Source organism: Seriola aureovittata, chromosome 17, assembly GCF_021018895.1.
Source record: "Seriola aureovittata isolate HTS-2021-v1 ecotype China chromosome 17, ASM2101889v1, whole genome shotgun sequence".
Classification (NCBI taxonomy): domain Eukaryota; kingdom Metazoa; phylum Chordata; class Actinopteri; order Carangiformes; family Carangidae; genus Seriola; species Seriola aureovittata.
The window spans coordinates 13,668,717-13,693,134 of NC_079380.1; the positions used below are offsets into that span (position 1 = coordinate 13,668,717).

Here is a 24,418-nt window from a genome sequence, read left to right on the forward strand (position 1 = left end):
TGCTACACAGTATAGGGAAAGTTAATACCGTTTGGATACAAATGTCTACTCCATTGGATGCACCTTACAATCTGTAGCCTTATTACCACTTTTTCGACTTATACAATGATATTTGATATGATATATTTCACCACTGGAGTAATCGGAGCTGTGCCACTGCTCTTGTGCAGAACATGTAATATTTTTCTTCAAACATTCGAACTTCTCTTCGAACATTTCTTGTAGACTACTTCAAAAAGATGCCAAACTACTTGTAGCAGTATCATAGCTGTAGGCTATTATGGATTCATAGGGTTTTATTTTGAAAGATATGGCGGAAATGACTTTAATATCATTCTAGATTACTTCACACACTAGCACACGCTCACACACGCACACGCACACACACACACACACACACACACACACACACAAGCGGGCATCTCTCGGCTGGACGGCTGTCAGCGCACAGAAGATGGTGGCGGCTGCGGCCACTGTGTTGCCCACCGCGCCTGGATAAGCGCACACAGCGTTTCATGCGGGTGTCGACGCTGCCGCGGCGCACAGAGAATGGTCAGGAAACGGAGATAAAACAATCTCAGCTCACTGTGGAGGTTGCAGGGAATGGAGAGGCTGGACAATGCAGCAGCCCTATTCCATCATATTTGCCTTGGATTAAAGGGCAGTTATTTGGAGGTATGAAGGTATTCTCTTGTGCATCACATGTAATTCAATTAAAGTGGCTGGATCAAGACAGCACTCTGCTTTGACCTGTGGGACTGTGGTGTGTGTGCGCGCGTGTGTGTGAGTGTGTGTGTGTGTGTGTGTGTGTGTGTGTGTGTGTGTGTGTGTGTGTGTGTGTGTGTGTGTGTGTGTGTGTATGTGTGAGTGTGTGTGGGAGGTGGGGGCGTGGAGCGGAGGTGGAGGTGGAGACCTTTTAATTAGTCGACTCTCTCTGGGTTTTCGTCATCTGCCTTTTAGAGGGGGACCAAGCTGCCGTGGGCAAACTTTACTTCAGAGAGGAGGAAGGACTGGACGAGAGGCTACTCCATGTAGTCTGCTCAAGGCTGTATTTAAATAATAAAATAATACTGTCCGATTGACAGAATATAGCCCAGAGCCAGAGGAACCCGGCACGGTCAGGACATCTGGATATTCTCTTGGGGCGCACTGTGACGATGAATTGGCGACATTCGGTGTGTGAGTGGATACCAAGGTAATACCGGTGCAACACTGAGCCTAAACTGGTTGGCGCATAGCCTTGGAGGAGCGTGTTTACACACGAGTCACTGACAGCTAAGCTCGATAAAAACAGTTTAGTGTGTGTTCTGCGCACCGCCTCTCATGCATGTGTCTCCTGCAGACCTCCTGCACAAGATCCTCTCTGCGTTTTGAGACGCAGCGGCGGTGGAGGCTCCGGAGTGGAAAGTCAGGAAAGGACGGGGCTGCGTCCACGGGAACTGTTGGGATTAGGCCCGGCAGCACGGGGCATGTGGGTATTTGGTGGCAGTTTTTGCGCTCATGTTCCTGTTAGGCTATCTGGAGCTGACCTGCGCCTTGAAATGAAAAGCTGACCTTTTTCGAACAACACGACAAACAGCAGAGTCATATCTTTCCACTTGTTGTCAGAGATACGAAAGCAAACGCTGCAGAGGATTTGTTTTGAATGAAGTTTTTTCCCCCCTGTCCTGTAAACATCACTCTGCATTCCCGGTGGACCCGAGTTGCACGGAAAACTAAATGGATAAGTGATAATGGACATGCACCATTAATGAAAGTGCACTGGCTACCCTCCAAGAAATCATTCAGTTATACAGTTCAACTGGATTTTACTCCCTCATAGTGATCACAACTTCCCAAGAGCCCCATTAAACTCTTTGCTTGACTTTTCTGGTTCTTCTGTTTCAACTTTTCTCCGTCATGCACAGTATTTTGTAATCCTGACTTTTCCTAAATATTTTTCCAATGAGTGAGACAGTGTGCAGGCAGCTGAGAGGACTGGAACAAAGCAGGCAGCGAGTGAACCTTGCAGTCTCAAGTGCGTCAAAACAGACGGGAACGTAGAGGAATGCAGGGACTGACGTCAAGGGTGGCAATAATGAACTACTCAAAATCTTTGGAAGGTCTGCTGGTGTTTCTACTGCCACTACACTGCTAACTGAGAGGAGTTTTCTCTGAACAGCCTTTTGTGTGCTCTCTTTTTTTTCCTCACATTTAAGATTGAACCACCATTACCCTGGCTGTTATACTGTGGCCCCATACTTTGCCTTACTGTTTCATCTATGTTTGAATTGACAGTACCTTCTGCATAGTTTTTGATTTTTGGATAGATTCTAAAGCGACATGGCATCGCCCCAACATCAACAACTGCTGCCTCACAACACAGAAGTGAGCTGTGACTCAAGTGGAGACGGAGGCGTCTCAGTGAGGATTGGCAGCAGTGTCAAACACAAGCATGGAGGCGGGCCGCTTGGTTCAATCGGGGGAGGCTTCATTGGGGGATCCAAGCACTGCAAGTACAGCATCTCCTCAAGCTGCAGCTCCGGGGAGTCCGGTGTCAGGAAAACGACAGTCAGGAGCTTTCGCACACAGAAGAAGATGCCTCAGCTTTTTGAGAGATCTGCAGGTCATTTCTGGGACCCAAAGTTTGACTCTTCAATTTTGGAGGAGGCCTGCAGAGAGCGATGTTTCCCTCAGACCCAGCGGCGCTTCCGCTACGTGCTCTTTTACCTGGTTGCCGCTGGCCTCCTCTGGGGATTGTACTTTGCTACCAACCCTTCCCGCTGTGATAGGACTGCCTTTCTCCTTCCCACTGCATCCTTCCTCATTTTCTGCCTCCTCCTCTTCCTCTTAACCTTTACTAAGCTCTACTCTCGCTGCTACAATCAAGCATCTCTGCTGCTCATTGTTGTAACCTTCATCCTCACCCTGGCCCCCCAGATCCAGACATCAGGCTTCAGGGAACCAGACTCTCCCACACCTACACTCGATGTGGAAGAGTTTAGTGGCATGGGGCCCACATACAACCTGTCTTATGACAAGCTTGTGGGAGGTAGCACCTGGTCCCCCTGTCTTTCGCCTGTAGGCACCTTCTCCCTCTGTATCGAGGTTCTTCTGTTGCTGTACAGTGTTCTCCATGTTCGACTCTATGCTTCTGTCCTGCTCGGGTTTCTCTACTCTGTCTTTTTTGAGAGTTTGGGCTGGCTGCACCTGACCCACTCAGGGGAGAGCTGGAGTATAGCCTCGCAATCAGACTGGGATACACTAAGTTGGCTGGGCCCAGGCAAAGCCTTGCTCCACCTCTGCGCCCACGCCATCGGCATCCATCTGTTCATCATGTCAGAGGTGCGGTCACGCAGCACCTTCCTTAAGGTGGGACAAGCTATAATGCATGGCAAAGATCTGGAGGTGGAGAAAGCCTTGAAGGAGCGAATGATCCACTCTGTCATGCCCAGAATCGTGGCCGATGAACTGATGAAGCAGGGTGATGAGGAGATCGGTGATAATTCTGTTAAACGATACTCCACCAGTGGTGCAGCGGCCGCCATCTCCAGCCCTAAAAACCATAAACGCAAGAAAACCTCCATCCCTCGAGGCCAGATCATTTTCAGACCCTTCAACATGAAACGGATGGAGCCCGTCAGCATCCTCTTTGCCGACATCGTGGGCTTCACAAAGATGTCTGCCAACAAATCTGCTCATGCCCTCGTGGGGCTTCTGAATGACTTGTTTGGACGTTTCGATAGACTGTGTGAGCTCACCGGCTGTGAAAAGATCAGTACTCTAGGAGACTGTTACTACTGCGTGGCTGGTTGTCCTGAACCCAGACCAGACCATGCCTATTGCTGCGTGGAGATGGGCCTGGGCATGATCCAAGCTATTGAACAGTTTTGCCAGGAGAAGAGGGAGATGGTGAACATGAGGGTGGGTGTCCACACTGGTACTGTGCTGTGTGGCATCCTGGGCATGAAACGCTTCAAGTTTGATGTTTGGTCAAATGACGTCAACCTGGCCAACCTAATGGAACAACTGGGAGTGGCTGGGAAGGTCCACTTATCACAGGCCACAGCTAACTTCCTGGATGACCGCTACCAGCATGAAGACGGACAGGTCACTGAGAGAATAGGACAGAGTGTGGTGGCTGATCAGCTCAAAGGTAGGTGTTTTAAGTTTTTTTTTTTTTTTTTTTTCTTCCAGTGTTATTTCATGTCTTAATGTTCTGTGCTTGCTTACAGTAAGAAAATGGTAGAAGTTTCTTGGTTTTACTCCTAACAAGAATAATAAACACCAAGGTCAACAGCAATTGCTACAAATTTGCTGCAACAGTGAGTCTGTATCGCTGCGATTATTCCCCCATGGTCCCACAAACTTTTTTCCTTGGCATTTTAATGTGGTTTAAGTTTATGTCTAGTAATGCTTCTCTGCCATCCCCAGAGGAAACGGCTACCTATGCCAGCATATCAGCAGTTCAGCTCCCAGTTGGATCAAAACGTTGGCAGGGGAGCATTCGCATTGGTCAAGGTCGACACAGGGTTTTAGCATCATGTTATTGTACCCGGCGCAGATGAGCTGTGGTGTTGGCATTATTTGACTGTATCACAGACAGACCGCCATCTTCTTTCCCATCCTCCCTACCACCCTGTCCCTGCCCACTCTTTTGTTCCCTTGTTCAGTTACGTGGCCTTCCAGACGTCCTCAGTGTGTCCCGTTCTCTTAACCTCGCTCTGAACCCCAGGGATTGCTTTACAACTTAATGTAACTGTCGCCTTCTCTGATAGAGATTTGCCTGTAGCTTTATCTTCACCTTTGTATCCTGTCCTCTCTTTTCCTTGCTGCGTGACTGCAGCTTTTATTTGATACATTTATGCAAATCGCCCATAGTGCAACTAAATGTTGGCTTAATGGCTCTTTTCTTCATTTTAAGGCTTGCTGATCCATTAAGTGAAGTGACAGTGTCTGACTACGGTATTGCAGATGGTGTTCATCTACCCTTTTGAATGAACTTTTCAGGTTTATTTTTGTTTTGGTAGATGCTAAATGTGTCTCCTTAGAAGCTGCATGACTGATTTTGTACAGGGCAATCTAGGTATTAATTATTAGGAACTGGTAATTCAAGTGTACACATTAATAACACACACACATACACACAAACTATCAAAAATGTTGGGACTCTACACAGATTGCTTTTATTTTCACCTTGAAATTGAGATCAGTGCTGTGACCAGTCAAGGAACAAGATTGAGCAAAAGTGTCTCTTTTTTTTTTTTTACCAGCCACCAGGAGTGATTTATGGGCCTGCATTTTCCCCCTCATCTCTTAGATTAATGAGTGACTACCGCTCTTGCTCGTGCTCCTCTTTCTTTTTTCTTTTTTTTATCGCAAGGATAAATGTGTTACTCACAGTGTTATCACCCCTCCCCTTCCCTCTCAGCTCCTTTCTTGCCTCCATCATGTATTCAGCTCCCCTCCTAAGATTTATCCTCTCCCTGTAGATTTGCCGTGCCAGGGAGAGAGCTGGCTGTCGGGAGAGAGTTGTTCTCCAGTGCTGTAAAATATCCTCCACTGTCTAGTTCAGTCTGTGTAAATCACTTGGGTAGCGTTGCAGCCAGGCAGGCATGGTTCCTGGCTGGGGCTGGTCCCTGTTGCCTGGCTCAGACGTAAACTGCTCTGACCTATACACTGATCGCTGTGCAGCTGCCTTCTAGGAATTTCTGATGTCCCTTTTGAGTTAGTGTGTGTTTCACTTTCACACAAATAGTTTTTGGCCTCTTTTTGACACTTTTTTTGTCATCATGTTGATACGCATGTTCATCAGTTTACATTGTCTTATTTAAAGCTTCTCACTGTAGATATAATCTATTCATTGTGGCAAAGGTTCACATAGGGTGCAACCACATTTGGTCAGCTGAGTGTTACAGCTGCATCCTGTTGGCTCCTCAGCACTGACCTGAGGCCTGTGGTTTAAGCAACAAATAATGATGTTGTGGCCCAGTTTCCATCCCTATATGAGGTTAAGTAAGACAGTTTGACAACATTGCGGTTAATTTTGAGGCTTTGACCAATGATTTTTTTCAATTTTTTTCAATTTTTTTCATTTTACTAAATAGAATGTCATAAAAACAGTGAAAACCCCAAAGTTACTTTATTTACTTGAATATAAGAACAGAAAAAAACATAAAATAATCATTTCAGCACTAGTTAGCTTGGAGAAAAAAAGTTATCTGTTAATTTACCAACTTTCTCTAGTAATCAATGAAAAATTTTAGCATAATTTCAGAAAATATTGGTTAATATTTGCTCATGCCCAAGGTGATGGATCCATATATCGAGTTTTGTCCAACTAAACTCAAAACATTCAGTTGTTCATAAATATGTAGTTTTTTTCTTAAACAACTTAATCAAGTAACTAATTACGTGATAATAGATTATGTTAGCTGTCTAATTGAGCTTTATTGACTTGACTATTCTTCATAGATAATTAAATGATGAATTAAATAACTGAGAAAATAATCAGCAAGATAATCAATACTGGGGAAAAAAAAAGGTTCATCTTAAACCACAACACATTTCACTGGAAAAGATCTAGTGAGATGATCCTTTTCAAAAGCCATTGTGAATGGTGCACATTCCCAAAATGAGTGTGTGTGTGTGTGGATGTGTGTGTGTGTGTGTGTGTGTTAGTGTGTGTGTGTGTGTGTGTGTGTGTGTGTGTGTGTGTGTGTGTGTGTGTGTGTGTGTGTGTGTGTGTGTGTGTGTGTGGGCTGCACTGAGGCCAGACCTCGTTGTGTTGTGTTTTTTCCTTACTGGAAGTGGGAGCTATATTTGGCTCTGTTTGCCTGGAAAGTACCTGTCTATGTCCTTCCTTTGTGCTTAATGCAGAATGATGGCACCTGCAGAAGATTATCCCTTCTGAGCAGACTGTCAGTGTGGCCCTATTATCTTTCTGCTGATGACAGAGGCAGCATTGGTTCTTCTCTCTGTCAAGCAGCCATTGTTTCGGGGTAAATGGGGAATTGTTTGTTTGCTGATGTTGACAGAGAGTTGTGTGTTCCAATAAGAATGGAGCAAATGTAGTTGTTTAGCTCATATGCAGTTGTTGCCTTAATCCATAACACTACAATAGTACGACAGGTTGATAATAGCTACTTCAAGTATTTTTGAGTAAATCTTTGTGAACATAGTGAAGCTTTTAGCTCCCAAAGAGCCAGGTATTTCCCCCAGCAGCTGGTAGAGACCAGAAACAGAGGTAGAAGAGAGTGAATATCCAATTTAGATTTGCCAGGTGAACAGGCTCCAAATTAATGCTAATGTTGCTCTAATTGCTGGATCGCTTCCCCAACTGTGGGATCTCTTCTAGCTTTTTGAGAGTCTTCCTGTTTTGTATATGTCTTGCCTCTTCTTTCCTGCTGTGAATATTCCAGGTTGTTAAGTTGAATGAATTGAAAATATAAGAGGCAACCCAAATGAACACTATATAGCTCCACTTTGGTGATCTAAAGAAACCTTTCACTAATTTGAGCCTCTGACAGCTCTTTCATAAAATTGATCGGTCCCTTTGTATTATACTCATTATGTGAAGGGTTCTCAGTAACCATCTGCCTTGAGGTAAGGCGTGTTCTCAGATTCAGTTTGAAATTGTGAGCGTGACCTTTTCCAACTTAACTGCTGAGCGAAGCTGTGCCGGGCACCTGCGTACAGTATATCCCATCTCGCCCTGCTCTCTCCTCTCTTTGCCCTGTGGGAGATTTCTAATTAAGCAAGACTGGATAATCTCCTTGGCTAAAGTGATTAATGTTGGTAATTCTCCATCATCATATCTTCCCACACTGGCCTGGTGTTATCCAACTCCCCCCCAAACATCAGCGGCTTGCCAGCCAGCTGTTTTTATCTCAGCGAAGGATATCGATTGCCTATAATGAGGTTGTCATGGCTGTGTTTATTAATGATGAGGCATCAAGAATGATTTTCATGTCATATGGATATCAAACAGAATCAGCCAAGGCCATTATTTTGTTAGCTATAAAATGGGGGATAATTTGTATTCTGGTCCATGATATTAATTTGTCCCGATTCCTTGTCCACCTTTAAGCCTTCAGAACAATAATTGATTAGCTACATTAGGATTGATTTGAGCACAGAGCTGAACTTAGCTGCAAATACTCCTGATGATGAATGTTCTGTGTCCCTTCACTCTGGCCCTATTACTTCATGCTCTGCAGCAGGTATTAGTTATCGGGAGAGCCATTTGTGCTTTTGGGAGACTCACATGCGCACACACATATTCGCTTTCACACATCCCTGCCTCTGCACTGTGAAGGCTATTCCACAGGGATGCAAGTCACTCTGCAAAGTGTACAGCATTTGCCTGAGGCTCAGTGGAGAATTACTTATAATGGCTGCTACCTGTGACCTTGACCACGATAAATGAGGCTGATTTTGAGGTTGTTCTTAAAGAGGCAGGTATAGAGAAATGCAAGCAAGAGACAACTCGACAAGTAGATTAAGTGCATTGACCTGTGGTCTGGTTCTACCATCTTAGACTCAGTTTTGCAGCAGCTTAGCCTAAACACCACTACTTTAAGCTTACCATGTAACTGGACCTCAGTGTTGAGCTTTAGTATGAACCACAAGCAGAGAAAGATAAGCTGTGCACATTTAAGCCTCTGGATTTCACACCTTAAGTGCTGTGTGTGTGTGTGTGTGTGTGTGTGTGTGTGTGTGTGTGTGTGTGTGTGTGTGTGTGTGTGTGTGTGTGTGTGTGTGTGTGTGTGTGTGTGTGTGTGTGTGTGTGTGTGTGCTCCTTCTACACACTGCTGCACTTGACAAAAAGGTAAACGCTTTGGCTTTTTCACCCTAATATATACACAGCTGTCTTCTCCCCTTGCCAGCAATCAAATACCTGGCATAATTTTCGTCTAGACTCTTGAGTCCAAATCAGTATGCACACACAGCATTCAGAACTACTGTAGAGAGATGGGGGGGGGGTCCATGGTGAAGTGGGATGCTCTGAGTGGAGTGGCTTACTGTGAGTAGGGGTTAAGGAGGGGTAGACATATAGAGCTAGTGTGGTTGGGCTGAGGTGGCCTCTGTTGGGATGGATTATAAAAACAGTGGTAAATAGATCTCGATCCTGATTACTATTACACAGCATATTGCATTCAGTAGTGGCCCTTTCAGCTGAAGTTTGGGAGGGGGGATGTGACTCCTCAAAGGCTGCCAGGCAGGAGACTCTAAGCTGCTGTATTGTATTGCATTGACCGAGCCCTGCCTGGAACACCTTGGCTCTGCATGGTAGATTACAGCTCTGCCAAGAGAGTAATGGCATAATACATCACGCTGCATTGTTCAGTATCACCCTGGATTACGGATCATAGTTCAGCACAGCATGGCACTGCAGCCTGCAGCAACACTATCTCACCATTTTTCCATCTTTGGCCTTTTCATACTGAGCAAGACTGCAGAGCTTTAGCATCCAGTGTCATGCTCTGCAAACATGGGGCCATTGTGGCAAGGTTATTGAAGGTCTACGATGTGGTGATTAGCTGAATTTTATAGCTGCAGTCATTTAGGCTATCCGCCGTGTTACACTGTTACTCAGCAGGACTGCACTACCTGCACTTGTTCAGGAGGACTGTGCAGAAAAGGGAATTGCTTGCTGCTTCTACCCAGCAAGCAATAAAAGATTTGTACTCAAGGGGTGTAATGAGTTTCTGGATCAAAAGCAGAAAGTATATTATTCCAAAGAGCTGCAAATAATCTTATCTGCATGGCTCAGTGAGCTTTATATTGAACTCATGCTCTTGGTGATTTTGCTCTGAACATCCATGTATCCTGTTGTGCTCCACTTAATCCTGACAAGTGTCAGAGGACCCTGCAGACCCCTCTACCCTCCTATAGGGGACAGCTGTCCTATTGGCTCAATGCTGAAGTGTCCTGCCTCTATCTAGTCTGACAGAAATGACCCAGGGCGAGGTGGCTGAGAGAGCCCGATATCAGCGCCACCACTGTCTATCTGATAAAGAGCCCCACATGCAAGCGGCTGACACAGCTGAGCCTGTAGAACAAACATAGGACATGTAGAATGTGGAGAATAACATGCTTCACAACATGTTGTCTAGTAAACACTTTTCACTTCGCTCAGTCTCTTGTCGTCTTAATTTAATCCAGTTTAAGGCACGGACATAAATCAATACTAGTGGAAATGCAAACAAAGGATAATGTTCAGGTGTCATGATTATGAGTAGGGAGGGGGACAATAGTCTGATTACCATTTTTAGGATGGAAGTTTTTAAAGCTGCTTGCAGATAGTGTTTGATAAAGCCACCAGCACAGTGTCATGACCAGATGTCATTGTGATATTGTAGGGATGAGTTTTTTGATATTGCAGTAAATGTATACTCTTGACTTTCCCAGGTTTTTTTTTTTTTATGTGATGAATGAATGAATAAAATGTTTAAAGTGAAAATGTTTTCTGACCTTTTTAGACCATTTTAGCTGAGTGAAAGAACACATTCTCCTTTGTGTCAATATATTATGAGAGCAGCTACAAACGCATAGACGGCAGACACTGTATTCCATTAAATATCCCAGAAAGCCACGACAGTGAGTCAGATTGCACAATACCAGAAACCCGGAACTGGCTCATCTGAATAGAATGCGGCCATCGTTAATCTTATTAATTTCACCTGTGCTTTTCCTGGTTTGACGCCTGTGCTGTGAAAAGAGTCTGATCTATTTTAACTTGGAGCTGAAACAGTTTGTCATGTATATGTGGTAAGTATATTATGGATTTAAAAATGTGAATGTTTGGATCACATGATTTGTAGTTGACCAATACCTGCTAAGACCCACATAAATCTTTTAGAGCACACACCTGTTGCCAATCATTTAATGAGCGAAGCTGTGATGCTAATCTAATTATGTACAATTTTTTATATTTTCTAGACGTCCCTTGTGTGTGCTCCCAACGTATGCTTGTTGCTCCACAATTTGTCAAGTAGTCAATTAGTTGATTGACAGATTCCAAGTATGATATTGATTATTGATTGATTATTTAAGTCATTTATGAAGCAAAAATTTATATTTCTTGCATGAACATGAAGATTCTGAGGTTACAGCTGCTCTAATGTGAGAATTTCCTAATTTTCTCTGTTTTGGATTTGTGTAAATTGTGTCGCTTTGGGTGGTTGGCCTGACAAAGCAAGAGAAATCATCTTGTCATGCAAATTTTTCAACAAAATAATCATAAGATATATTGATAATTAAATCAGTCAATGGTTTCTACCCCTGTTGATATTGTATCAAAATATTCGATTTTGTACATTTTGTTAAAAAAGTAAAATCGAGACTCAACCAAGACTTTAACACACCCTTTTCAACCTTAATGTCACCCTATGAACTGTGCATTTATACCAGGAAACAGGAGAGTAATGTGCTTTGACTCGACATTTTGAACTGCAGGTTTAATGCAGGTAAGCTAAAGTAGTGCAGCCATGCATTGGTCTGTTGTGCGGAGGCAGTCGCTGTAATGTTTCTTATCTCAAACATGTACAGTTCAGAGTTTTTTTTCTAGTATTTGCATTCATGTTTATAAGGCTCCTGAATAGAGAAGGTATGCAAACATGATTACCAGTAGAATTGGACCCCTTTCTTTACCACAGGGGACAAAACATCTAATTTACAGTGTCAGCGATACAGTTCAATCATGCTATCTTGATGCTCTTTAGCATAATGTTTATAAAGGCATCTTCTTGCTGCTCTCTCATTGACTACATGCAGCAGGCCAATCTGTTACAAAACACCGTAGGAGTTTTCACATACATATGCAAATGTGCTGAGAAGATTGTGCTTGTGTGTCTCCCTGCGAACTTAACTTTCCCTCCTGCAGACTGAGAAAAAGATGATGAGAACCAAAAGAGAAAGTAGAAAAGAGGAAAGGGCATGCAAGAAAAAGGTTATGTAGAGAGAAAATAAACAGGTTAATACAGAGTGAGACAGAAAGATGAATAGAGTTTACTCTTAAGGTTCATCTTGTTCAGGGTTTTTATGTGGCTCTAACTGGCTTGCAGTCATAACACCAGCCTCAGCACAACACATGGGATAGGCTTCCCATCTGTAGCCACACACACACACACACACACACACACACACACACACACACACACACACACACTTACTCCAGCGCTGTACCCTGGGCCCGCCAAGACTAATTGCCATGGCAATAACCTATTGTAAGGGCCGAGGGTCAGCTGGAAACTGGAGGCTCTCTTTAGATGGAAGGACTGGTGCTCTGACTGGGAGAACGAGCCCAAACTGACTTTATTCAGCTGAAGCTCTGTGCTTTAGTATTGTGTTGAAGGCCGAGCGAATGCCTGTTTTTGAGTGAGCCCAGCAAGAATGAGCCGAACACGTGCAGTGATTCTTCGCTGCCGCCGCTTGAAAGGCCGCCTACACGGATACAAAGTGCACACTTTATGACTGGAAAAGATTTGTAAACCTTGAAAAAGTGGAAGAAATGCAAAAGCATCTTTGTGTGTCTCCCTCCTGCTGTTGCTCTCTCACTGTATATTTGGTACGTCATTTAGATCTGTGTTAGCACAGTGTGAGTTGAGCTGTGCGTGTGGCTAAGCTAGCTCTCCCCGCAGCCGTGCTGATGCTCGGGTGATACATGGCTATCATGAGTCATTGATGCATCCTAAGCTTTTCTCCTTTGTGATCAAGGGTACAGAAAATGCCATCACTCCTCTCTAACAGACACACACTAGCCTTTAGTGGCACTGATGGATGGAGCTCACTCTTCAGGTGACACTCGCAATAACCCTCCCCATCCACCCTCCTATACACACACAAACACACTTTCTGCGCTTTGCATTCAGGCACACTAAATATAAACACCCACACACGCAGCCACACCCTGCCCGTGTTTGTGGGCTGTAGTGACTCGTTAGTGTGCACAGCAGGAACGTGTGTGTGATAAATGGCTGTGTGAATTATGAATGAGGGAAGATGACGGGGAGCCAGTCCACCATGAAGCCTGCTACTGCACTCAGCCAGCACGAACTGACTGTACATGTCTTGAGTGTGTAGGTAACCTAAAATGAAAGTGTGTTTTCCCCTATGAATACTTTTGTGCATATTTTTGTATTTTATTATTAGCAGGGCAGGCTGGGAAATTCATTTTATATGTATGTAAGGCCAGTTTTAGCTCTCTCCTGTTTGAGGAGGAGGAAGCATCTATGTTGAAATGCTGGTCTCACACCCTTCCTGTGTTGCTCTGCTTTTCATACAGTAGACTACAGAAAGACTATTAGGCAATTTTCTTCACTTTCCCTCTGGCCCTCCCTTCTTTATGCCTCCGCTCCGGCTGCAGCCGTGCCCGCAGGCAGTCTGTTTTCAGATTGTCTGTAGGGGTGTCCCATTTTCATGAACGCAATATCTCAGGGACAGCTTGAGGGAATTTTAAGCTCCTGTCCCATTCTTGTGGATGCGATGTATCAGGAATGCCTGGAGGGAATTTCATTCTGGCACAAACACCCACTTGGACTCAAGGTGAACTGATTAGAGTTTGGGGGTGAAAGGTGAAAGGTCAAGTCTTACACATATAATATGAGTGTGGATAGATAAAGATGTAAACTGCAACTTGACTGGGGGGGGGGCTACAACCATGAGGCGGTAATTCTAGTTTTCCTCTGCAACCCTGTTTTCACTTTCCTATGATCTTTTCTGCTCTCCTTTTTCTGTGGTATATATTATGTGGCATATACTTGTCTATACAATCCTCCTTCTCTCTTTCATTTCTCATTATTTTTGAATGTTGTGTAACTGTTCAGATAAAAACTAATACGAAGACATTTGGACTCTGGTAACTGGTGAGCAGCGCTTATTGTTTTCGCAGCTGTTTGACCCAGTAATAGGTGTATTAATCAAAAAAATAATATTTTCCTTATTGGCAAAAAATTCCTTAAAAAATGTGTTACTCCATTTCATCATGCTTATTGACTGAAGACATAAATCTTTAAAGACAGGTCACAAAGTGTTTTAGTTTTTAAAAAGGTCATTTCTCAAAACAACTGGGCACCATAGCTTTTAGCGAACACTGCTCTAACTGGAGTAAATATTGCTTTTGTTTTATTTTCAGCTGCTGATTAATACACATTCGGTGAGTATTTACAGCACTAGCACTGTGTATGTAGGACTGACTCAGAATAAGCTACAGGACTCAGGTTCATGGCACGTGTCACCGCTGTGTGCCACCACCGCGTGGCACACTGATGTGTTTTTAATAGTTAGTGGATGGTCTGTAGCACAGAGGAATAAAACATCAGGCTTTGGCTTCACATGCAGCACGAAAAATAAATTCAATTAGGCTTAAATGTTGGTTTTAATATTTTTGTGGGATTTGGTGACAATAACAAAAATCACCACTGGCCTTTATCCGATTTACAGCCCCAGTATGTATCTGGTGTAGCTGGTGCCTCTCTTGGATGAACTAAGCTCCCTGCCTCAGGCTCAGCTCCCTCCGTTGGCTTCAGTGGACCGCCCTCCTGTGTCCCTCCAGCTGTCACCTGCTTCTCCATTCTCATGCTTTATAGCCTCAGGAATCCCCCATGCTGTCATTCCTAAAGGGTTTTTTCTGATTTACTGCATGTATCTATTCGTGTGTGTGTGTGTGTATGTCTGTGTGTGTGTGCTAAGTACCTGATATATTCCCAACAGAGGTCATTCCCCATCCTTTTATCACTTTCAATCTTTCTCCCTCTGCGTCTCCCCTTCTCTACCACGCTGTTTTTTTTCTGTTTGTGTGTCCTCCATCTTGCTGCTGTCTCATTCTGTAACTGTTGAGTCAGAGTGCTGCCTCTGCTGTTTTTTTTAAATGACACCTTGATCAACAAACATTACGACAATGCTTGTCTTAACGGTCTGCATATCAGATTGTTTCTGGCCCTTGTTTCCTTGCTTGACCATGAAATTTAATGAATCTGTCAATTCCGCTTTTGAAGTGGATGCAGGTCAACAGTGTAAACAAGCATCAGCAGTATTCAGACCCTGTCACTTTTTTTTTTCCCCACATTTTCTTATGTTGCATCCTTATGTTTTTTTTTACCTCATCAGTGTACACTCATCATTCCATAATGAATTTCTAATTTCTTTTCAAATTTCTTACAAAGGAAAAACTGAAATATCAGCAGATGGATGCGTGTCCTCAGTGAAAGACACATGATGTGTGTCATAAGGTGCGTCTTTAGCTGCTTTTTCACCTAAAGGAGCGTCTTGTCTAGAGGGAACCAGGCACCTGAACCAATACCATCTCAACGGTGAAGCATGGTGGTGGCAGCATCATGCTGTGGAGGTGTTTTTCAGCGCAGGGACAGGGAGACCGGTCAGGGTTGAGGTAAAGCTGAACGGAGCAAAGACGAGATATGCTTAATGAAAACCTGTTCCAGAGCAGCCAGGACCTCAGAATGGGCAGAAGATTCACCTTTCAACAGGGCAATGACTAAGCACACAGCCAAGAAAACGCAGGAGAGGCTCAGGCACAACTCTGTGAATGTCCTCGAGTAGCCCGGCCAGAGCTCTGACTCGAACCCAGTCTAACATCTCTGCAGAGACCTGAAAATGGCTGTCCACCAACGGTCCCCATCCAACCTGACAGAGCTTGAGAGGATCTGCAGAAAATAATGCTTGTAGTTACCGACCTCATTTACTCCTGCTGTATCACTCCTCAGGGAGTGGCACAGCGCTCAGCAGAAGATCCAGCACATTTACACCATCAGCCCCCAGTGAAGTTGCCATTACGCAAAATGTTGAGTAAGCAAAGTCTGTGGTATTAGAGCAGAAGGCGAGATGAGAGAGAGGTGGAGCATGAGAGGGAGGGAGATGCTCGTGTCTGTGGTGGCTGTTTGCTTTGATCATTCACCCGGAGCCGCAAACTCAGTCACTGATAATCAATAAAGGAGCATTGCTCATACTTGTGGGTCAATAGTGTCTCAAGTGGAGATAATTCAGTGTTTGAAGCAAGACTGTCACAGTAAATATGTCTTTTAGTTTTGTTTCAACTCCTGACTCCATTTCCTTTTGTTTTATGTCACCATGAAGAGAAGAGTATTGTAAACTCTCTGCTCTCAAAATGTGTTTAATAATCATGGATTTATTCATACAATACCTTTCAGAACCAAGAGTTAAGGTGCTTGAGAGCTACTCTTTTTTTTTTTTTTTTTGGGGTTAAATACAGATTTAGTAATGAACACATTAAATGCGTTAGTTTTCTAAAACTAAGTACAGAAAGAGAAGGCAGAGAACCCCAAGGTCAAGAGCGACAAGATAAAAAGGGAATTAAATAAGACATCTTACACAAGCCTGCTCATAAAAGTACATTTTTAGATTTAAACAATACATTTTGATGCCCTGGGCAGAGATATCCTGCCCCCACTGCTGTCCAGTGAAAACCATGTATCTCCAAATTTGGTGATACAGTGTATCTATAAAGTGTTCCTTTTTTGGTTTCTAGAATAGTCTCCTATTCCTTAATCTAAAAAAACATTTCAAACCCCATTGTGTTATCTGTAAAATACATTTTTACAAAGCTAAAAAACAGGGCTGTATTATGTATAGCTCATAAAAATCTAATGTTTAATTTTTGAGACAGTGACATCCTCAAGTCCAGACAGGTTTTTTTTCCTACTCTACCATTTCTGAAATCTTCCAATAAAACAAGTGACAGAGTGAATGTGTTTGTAAAAAAGTTTAAACCTGCAAGTTTAACAGATGTGTTCATATTTCTGCCGCATGGACAGATGTGCTGAATGGCATAAGGTGCCATATGGTCACCATTACGTGAGAGATGAAGGGGGGGGGGGGTTAGTATTAGTATTCAGAAGAGCATGCATGGAGGAAGAAGGATTTGATGAGAAGAGGAGGAGGGTGTAAAAAAAGATGAGATGGAAAGTGAGTCTGAGCTTTCGGGATGATGTCAGCCGGGGCAATTCTTCGCAGAGTGGAGTCCTTTAAGCCTATGTGGTGGATGAGGTAAACGGATATGGGCTTGGACACAAAGGAAAAGGGAGGATTGTTGGATTTGGGATGGAGAGAGCGAGAGGTGGAGAGAAAGACAGACAGGGAGTCACAGCGAGATTGACAAAAGAGGGAGAAAATACAGGCCACTAAGCAAGGGATGACGGGAGGGTTTAAAGATTTTGGATGGATGTCAACTGTATCTGTTGTTCTGCTAGCAGACCATGGCAGCCTGGGACTGTCAAGGATGGAGGGATCTGACGCACCGAATTCAAAACAAGCTCGAGAGAGTATGAGACGGACACAGCCAAGCGAGAGTTAAAGACTTTGGAGAGATGTCAAGTGTTTCTATTGTCATTTTGAGTGAGCCATGGTGGTGCCGGTTGAAGCCAGGAAAGAACACACAGTCCAAATATGGAACTTTTGTTTTCGTGCCACCCCTGTTTACAGCAGTGGGGGCCAGAGACAGGGGAAGGATATTGACAGATTTTGTTGATTGCAACAGGAAGAGAGAGACATCACTATGGCTTGTTTTGCTGGGACAGTGTGTTTGCGTGTAAGCAGAGAAGTACTCTGACGTAATTCACAGTTTAGAGACGTGTTTTTGTACCAAACCCGGAGAGCTAATGTGCTGAGAAAGCCCAGGTGGCGCGCAACACTTGCTGTTTCTTTTTTGTGAAATTGGGCTTATGCAACTTGGATGGAGAGGTCGCTGTGAGTTATCTGGGGTCTCTGAGTGTTTGAGAAGAACTCTGTTGGTTTAGCAGCACTTCACTGAGTTTGACATGTACATACAGTATTAGGCATGGCTGAGGTTGTATCCGGTCTGTAATACCCTGTTTGTCATATGTCGGTCATGTTTTGTTACTTTACTTCTTACAAAATGAAGCAACTCATTTCTATAGCCTTACCCACTTCAGTAGCATCATGTGGTTTAGCAAGGGCTCCGAAATTGCAAGATGTTTGTGTGTTACATTCTTAATTTGCAGGCAAGGGTCTTCCACTGCAGCGGATCCTGACCTTTTTGGATTGTCCCCCTTTAAAACAATACAGTCATACTTGCAAGCAAACAAGCAAAGCTTTGTGTTGTATAACTTTCTTCCTGCAACCCCTAAAATGTACAATTTTTTGGCCCCTTTGTTGACATCTAGGTTGGGAAACTCTTCTGCACTAGAGGAACTTGAACATGAACACTAGGCAGCAAACAAGTGTAATCACATGAAAAAGAAGCAGGAACATTTAGACTAATACAGTATTTTGATATGGAAGCTGAAAACAGTTCTTGTAATAAAGTTTGTTATTGCAAAATTGCTTGCTATTTACGTCAGCGTCATTGTTGCTTCATTTTGTGAGTGAAATGTCCTAATGTAAGCAAGATTGTTTGCAATGTTTTTGAAACAGTAGTCTGAGATCTCATTCTTAAGAGTGGAACATTTTTTACCTTGTATTTTAGTTTGAATTTGAGTTTTTAGTTTGACACCGTGAAGCACTCAGGGCAGCCATTCCCAAAGTAGTATTGATGTACTTTGGGGATGGCTGATATGGATAAACATTCTATCAGTGGATATGTAATTTTATATAGCAGCATCAGTCTGTATTATGTAATAGTTGATGAAAATTCAACTGTAAAACCATTTATAGACAAGATAACAAGATGAGAATGTGTTCTTTTTTTCTTTTGGCTGGTCCAGTGAAGGAGATACAAAAATGAAGGTACTTCATCACATTGATGCTAAAATGTTGTAAACAAAATATTTCTGTAGAGCATAAAACAAAGGCCTAATACAGCTAGAGATGTTCCAAGAATGCCTGCTGTGATAGAAATAGTTTCAGAAAATCTCTTCAGGTCGACAGGTTTCTGTTGTTTGATGGTATTGTTATATTTCCCAGCCCTAATCTACTGTAAATGCATCAGAGGCTTACTTTAATAACACACAATGCTTGGCACTGATAAAGTGTGTTGTTGGATGCTAGCCCGGTACATGTGTACACACAGTCTGTAATAAAAAATAACCAGCATTTTGCTCATCGTTCTTGTTTGTGTATGTAGTAAATTAAGCAAAGTGTGAAACATCCTCTCCCATATATTATTCAGAGGACAGAATTTTGTTAGACAGCATGTGAAACAGCATCAGTGTTGATCTCTCTGACAGAGGAGACAGTTTGCCCTAATTTGAGATTGTGAATAATTAGGCCTCACCTTCTTCGATGCCCTTTAATGCCTCAGAAGTAACCTGGGCTCATCTGTAAAGAGGAAGGTCAACATTCACCCTCCCCCACTCCCACCCCGTCCACACACACAGGCTCTCTGCCTCTCCTTTGCTGTCAGAAATGACTGTGTGAGTGCCTCTGTGAATCCTTATGAAAAATGCATATGTGTCTTTCATGTTTTCTGACTGAATGGGTTCACTCACAGACACCACAAACATTTCCATTCTAGCACCACTACCAACCAACGCAAAGACTCATTCTATCCATTGTCTTCTGCTTCTTTCCATGTATTTTTTTTTTCTCTGCTCTAACTGTTCCTAAAATCTCTGCAATCTGTGCCTCTCATCTCTCCCTCCTCTCCTCTGCGAACCGTGCTGCAGTAATAAAGTCCTCTTAAACAGCCTGTCATGCTGGACAGGTTCCCTCCCGTCCCTCCTGCCCTCTTCCACCCCCGACGGGGACAGGATGTACAGTGTATATCCTAGTACAGAGGCGCAGTAGGGTGTAGGAAGGGGGGGACTGGTTGGCAATGCCAACTGGCAGAGAGAGCTGCCCAGCCTAGCAGTGCTACTTTTCTGCACCACCTGCTCCACTGCCCTCCTGCTCCACTACCTGGCCCTGGAAGGCAAAGCTGTCAGTATGGGTAGATCAGGCGCATGATATGTTTGTGTTTGTTTGTTTTTGTGTCTGTGTGTACGCTGATCCAAACATATCTTCCAACTCTCCTTTGCTCTCTGTTGCCATCTGTGTGCTGCTGCTTTTAGTAAACCTCCCTGGGACAGCAGTGTTGGCTGCTCAGTCCCACTTTGGGTGCAAATGGAAGTAGAAAAGGAAAGGTGCTTCCTTTATTTTTCTCATTATTGTGTGCTTTGCTGTACAGAAGGCAGTGTAAGGGTGTGGAGCATCCACGCTTTTTGAACCTGGTCATTTGCCCCGGGCCGATGGAGAGTTACTTTTAGAACGTCTGAAATGATCACTGCAGTCATGACGTGTGAGTTGCATCCACACGTTTTGAGTATGTTTGTTTGACACACCCAGCCTCTGCACCGAGCTACTCTTGGCATCATGGGAGGTTCAGGGACGGTCATTGTCCCAGAAGAGCATGGACGTGCTCTGACGAGGCGCGAGGAAGGGAGCAGCAGAGGATGTATTATTTGTTTGCAAAGAGCTTTTCTCATGTCGCTCTCCTCTGTCCCGAACAAAGGGGCTTGGAGAGGGAGATAATGTGACTGGGCTCTCATGGGGAAAGGTTATCTACTGTTCCCTGTCAGCTGATAGCACAGGACAGTACACTTGAAGTCCCATAATGCCCAGAGGCTGCCACTAAGGATGCTCTTCAATTACCCAGGGTCATCAGAGATGGAAAGAGGCCAGCACACGCATGTACCTGTATCACAGATCATCAAACAGATGTGCACAGACTCGCAGATGGATAGTCACACACACAGACACACACGCAAGCACAGCTGGAAAGAAACAAGACACATCAATCGGAACACACAGCATGAAGTTCCCTGACCTTTTTCCCTGCTGCGAGGCCTTTAGAGCACAGCTGTATTCTGATGATGTTGGACCCTGTTGAAGTGGACAGTGGAGCCAGCTGCTGGTCAGACCAGTTAAACCGAGCCGCACTTTACTGCCTGACAACACTGCAATTCCAGCTGCCACGAGGTTGGATCGTAAAGACGAGAGATTTGTCCTCGAATGGCCAGGAACAGGCACACAAACATCTGCACACACTTGAACCCATGTAACCCCTCATACAAACACACACACACATACACACACACACACAGATAACATACTGTGCACTTTTTCAAGCCCCCGCAGTCGATTTATCCTGCGCTTCTCTGGCTGTCAGGACTCTGCGGTGTGAGGTGATTCCTTGAAAATAGCTGTCTTACAACAAAATGTGATTGATCGCACATACATCCACATTAACCCGTGGAAAGGATGGCCATGGATTCCTGTCCATAAGCTTGACCCATATTTCTCTTCCTCGAAATATGGAAATGTCTGAAGTCAAGACAGCAACACAGTTATTTTGCTAGTCAAAATCTAAGTGATGGAGAGGGCAGGCCACAGCTGATCTCGCGTCACCTCCCTGAGCTATCAGCTTGTTATTGTCTCCTTCAGTTTTGAGAGTTTTATTTTTTACTTTTGACCCACTTTTTTCCTGTTGTGTTCACCTCTTGTCCAGGCTTGTGTTTCGCATGTTGTTTTTAATTGTCTGTTATAAGTCTATTTTTTTTAAGTTATTATTCTTTAATCCATTATCAAACATTTTCTGCTCTGCCTTTCATCCATTCGCTCCAGCAATGTGTTGAAAAGCGTATTATCTAGCTTGAAACACTTCATTATCTTTAATAAGCTGTTACAGTATTGGGGAATAGCGGCTGAACGGTCCAGTAATTTCTGTTTAGGTGGATTTGGCTTGGTCCCCGTCATGCAGTTTTAACATTGCTCAGCAGTCACCAATGCTTTTACAGCAGATATCGGATTTGCATTAATCGTGACTCGAAATATATTAATAAATAATACATTATGACTCACATACGTTAGTAGTTTTGTGAAACAACGTGACTGTTTCTCTGACTCAAATGCTCACAATCTGGCTTGCAGAAATCTCGGTGAACGGACAAGAAAACAGTCAGACCTATATGCAAATGTCTGCCCACAGTCAGACATCTTTTTGCTGCCTTACCTGCATTATTTAAAGACATCTGTACCTGTGGTGCTTCCCCAAGTTGAGGGGAAGACTAAGAATAAGAGCAAAGAAACAGGGGGGGGGGGGGAATAACCTCAATGACCCATGAGCAGAAGTAGAAATCAGTGTATATCATGCTGGGAGGCAGGGAAAGATTTCATTAGCTAACTAATGAAATCAGTCAACTCAGTGTGTGTGCGTTGTGCATGTTTGTGACTCTGGATCCGTCTTTGACGCACAGTCACACTCACGCGTTGTCATTCTCAGAGGCAGTCAAAAGCTCCCCTCAGTTTCCTGTTGCCTCTACTCATCTGCTGTGCCATTCTGCATCACTGGTGCAGGGAATGAGTTCTTTGTTACTGCTGTTTACTGCCTTCATTTCCCATCCCCGAATCCTCATCCACCTGGCAATCGATCCAGCTACAGCGAGGCTGTCCATCTACACCTCCGCTTGCTGTGTGTGTATATGTGTTTGACTGGGTGTGTGGGTGGTTGGAGGGGGTGTTTTTTTTTTTTTTTTGCAAGCATCTCATAATTGCTCTTGTATTTACATCTGTCTCTTTGTGTGCATGTTATTCTCTTTATTTTTTTTCCTCCTCAGCTACTTATCTTAGTATTTGTCCCATAAGTTTTGTTTGTGAATGTGTATCATTGCGGAAGAGACAGTGTACCCTTGTGTCATACGTGCATGTGTGCGCGCGCGCTTGTGTGTGTGTGTGTGTGTGTGTGTGTGTGTGTGTGTGTGTGTGTGTGTCTGTCAGAGAGTGCAGCCCCAGGGTGGCTCAGCAGAGGCAAGGCAGTGGCAGGCCTGTCTGAAGTACTTAGGGCAGACAATGCTCAGAGCCCGAGGCTGTGGCTTCACTGACAGTTGAATTATATGGCTAAGCACACGGTCACAGGCACTTACCTGTGCTACTGACAAACACACGCACACACACAGATACCGGTCACTGTGGTTGTGGCTTGTCACAATACAGTCCTGCAGACAAAGGGTGTAGGAGTCAGTCCTGAACACTTGTTCTACTTATTCTCAGCGAAGTGGACTGAATAGCCTTGTTTTAAGGTGATAAACACTAAAGGTGTATCAGCTGTCTCTCTATCTGTCAAACTATCTATCGCTTTGTCTATGTATTTATCAGAGCAATAATGTTGGCACCAAAGAACGAAACAGGAAGTGAGCCATATGTCTGTGATTAAAATTGCTCAGCGGGAGCATCCTGGTGACCCAGTTGTCTAAGTTTGCTGAGAAGAAGGAAGAAATGTTACTGGCAGTGATGAATACTCAGTCCTGTGCATTTCAAGGCATCTATGTCTCAGCTAAGTAGGGGAAATACTTTGTGTCCAGCAGCACCAACTGTTTGTTTCCACATTTCCATGTTTTGTCATTGTTTTTGGGAAAATTGGTCAGTTCAGAAAGCTGAATTTTTTGGGCTAATGGTCGCAACACACACATGCACACACACCTTGCAGGCACAATGCAAATGATAACATGTTGAACATGTTGATAGACGAGGGAGGTAGCAGGTGTTCAAATATTTGGCCCTGGCCTGTTTTGACTAAAAGCTGAAACTGCCTCATGGTCATTGGATAATCATGCATGAACCCCACACAAAGATGCACACGTGTCTGTATGATACATATGTGACAGAGCGATGATCTCATAACAGAGAAAAATAGATCTTTGAAGGATGTATGGGTGGATTATGGACTTAGACACAGAAATTGTAGGTGTGATAAGTAGTAGTAAGCAAAAGAATTGATAGTGGACAAAACTTGTCTCTTTTGAAGAAGCGTTAACTGTTCATGTCTTGGTGTTAGCCTCTCTAGCACCACACATTTCTCTCAGCCCATCTGTCTGACTTTAAATAAGAAAAAACAAAAAAGAATCCTGCACAAATGCACCACACATCATGTTTATTAACTGTATACTGTACATATATATATATATACATATATATATATATGTATATATATATATGGAAACAAGAATGACGTCTGTATGACTTTGGTGGTTCTTCCAAGTGGAGAGATTGATATTCAGTGCTTCTCTCTCTCTCTCTCTCTCTCTCTCTCTCTCTCTCTCTCTCTCTCTCTCTCTTGATTCCAGTTCTATGTCAGTGCCTGCTTATATAATTCACCAAGGGAATTCATTCTGCTGGGTACCGAGCCTCTGCTGAATCCTAAAACAACTCCACAACTATCAATGCCTTCATCCACACAGGGATGACTAAACCCTACTCAAACCTGTTCCAATTACACCCCCCCCCCCCTCTCATTATCTCTGTTTCCGTCTCTGTCCAGGCCTGAAGACCTATCTGATCTCTGGCAGGAAGGTGGAGCCTCACTCTCACTGTAGCTGCTCCCAGTTGGGTTCGGCTGGAGCAGAGCATGCAGATCCTCGGTCTCCCACGCCCAGAGTGCACACACCTGATGGAGCCCCTTCGGCCTGCAACGTGGGTCCTGAGAGAGCCATGGTGAGTGCACACTATTTCTGAGAAAACTATTTGATAT

At 43.8% G+C, this 24,418-nt stretch overlaps 1 protein-coding gene across 3 annotated transcripts in view; it reads left to right on the plus strand.

The window, feature by feature from the left end:
* Nucleotides 1-534: 534 nt before the first annotated feature.
* The window catches only part of LOC130185085 (adenylate cyclase type 9-like), a 34,060-nt gene continuing 10,176 nt past the window's right edge, over nt 535-24,418 (plus strand). The window contains exons 1-3 of one of the 3 annotated variants that reach the window (XM_056401330.1): nt 535-1,195; nt 1,343-4,135; nt 24,209-24,381. In XM_056401330.1, coding sequence (XP_056257305.1) covers nt 2,323-4,135; nt 24,209-24,381 — 1,986 coding nt within the window. In that variant the 5' untranslated portion in view covers nt 535-1,195; nt 1,343-2,322. Of the gene's footprint in view, nt 4,136-24,208; nt 24,382-24,418 lie in introns of all 3 variants that reach the window. The other 2 variants (XM_056401327.1, XM_056401329.1) reach the window with 2 other exon arrangements.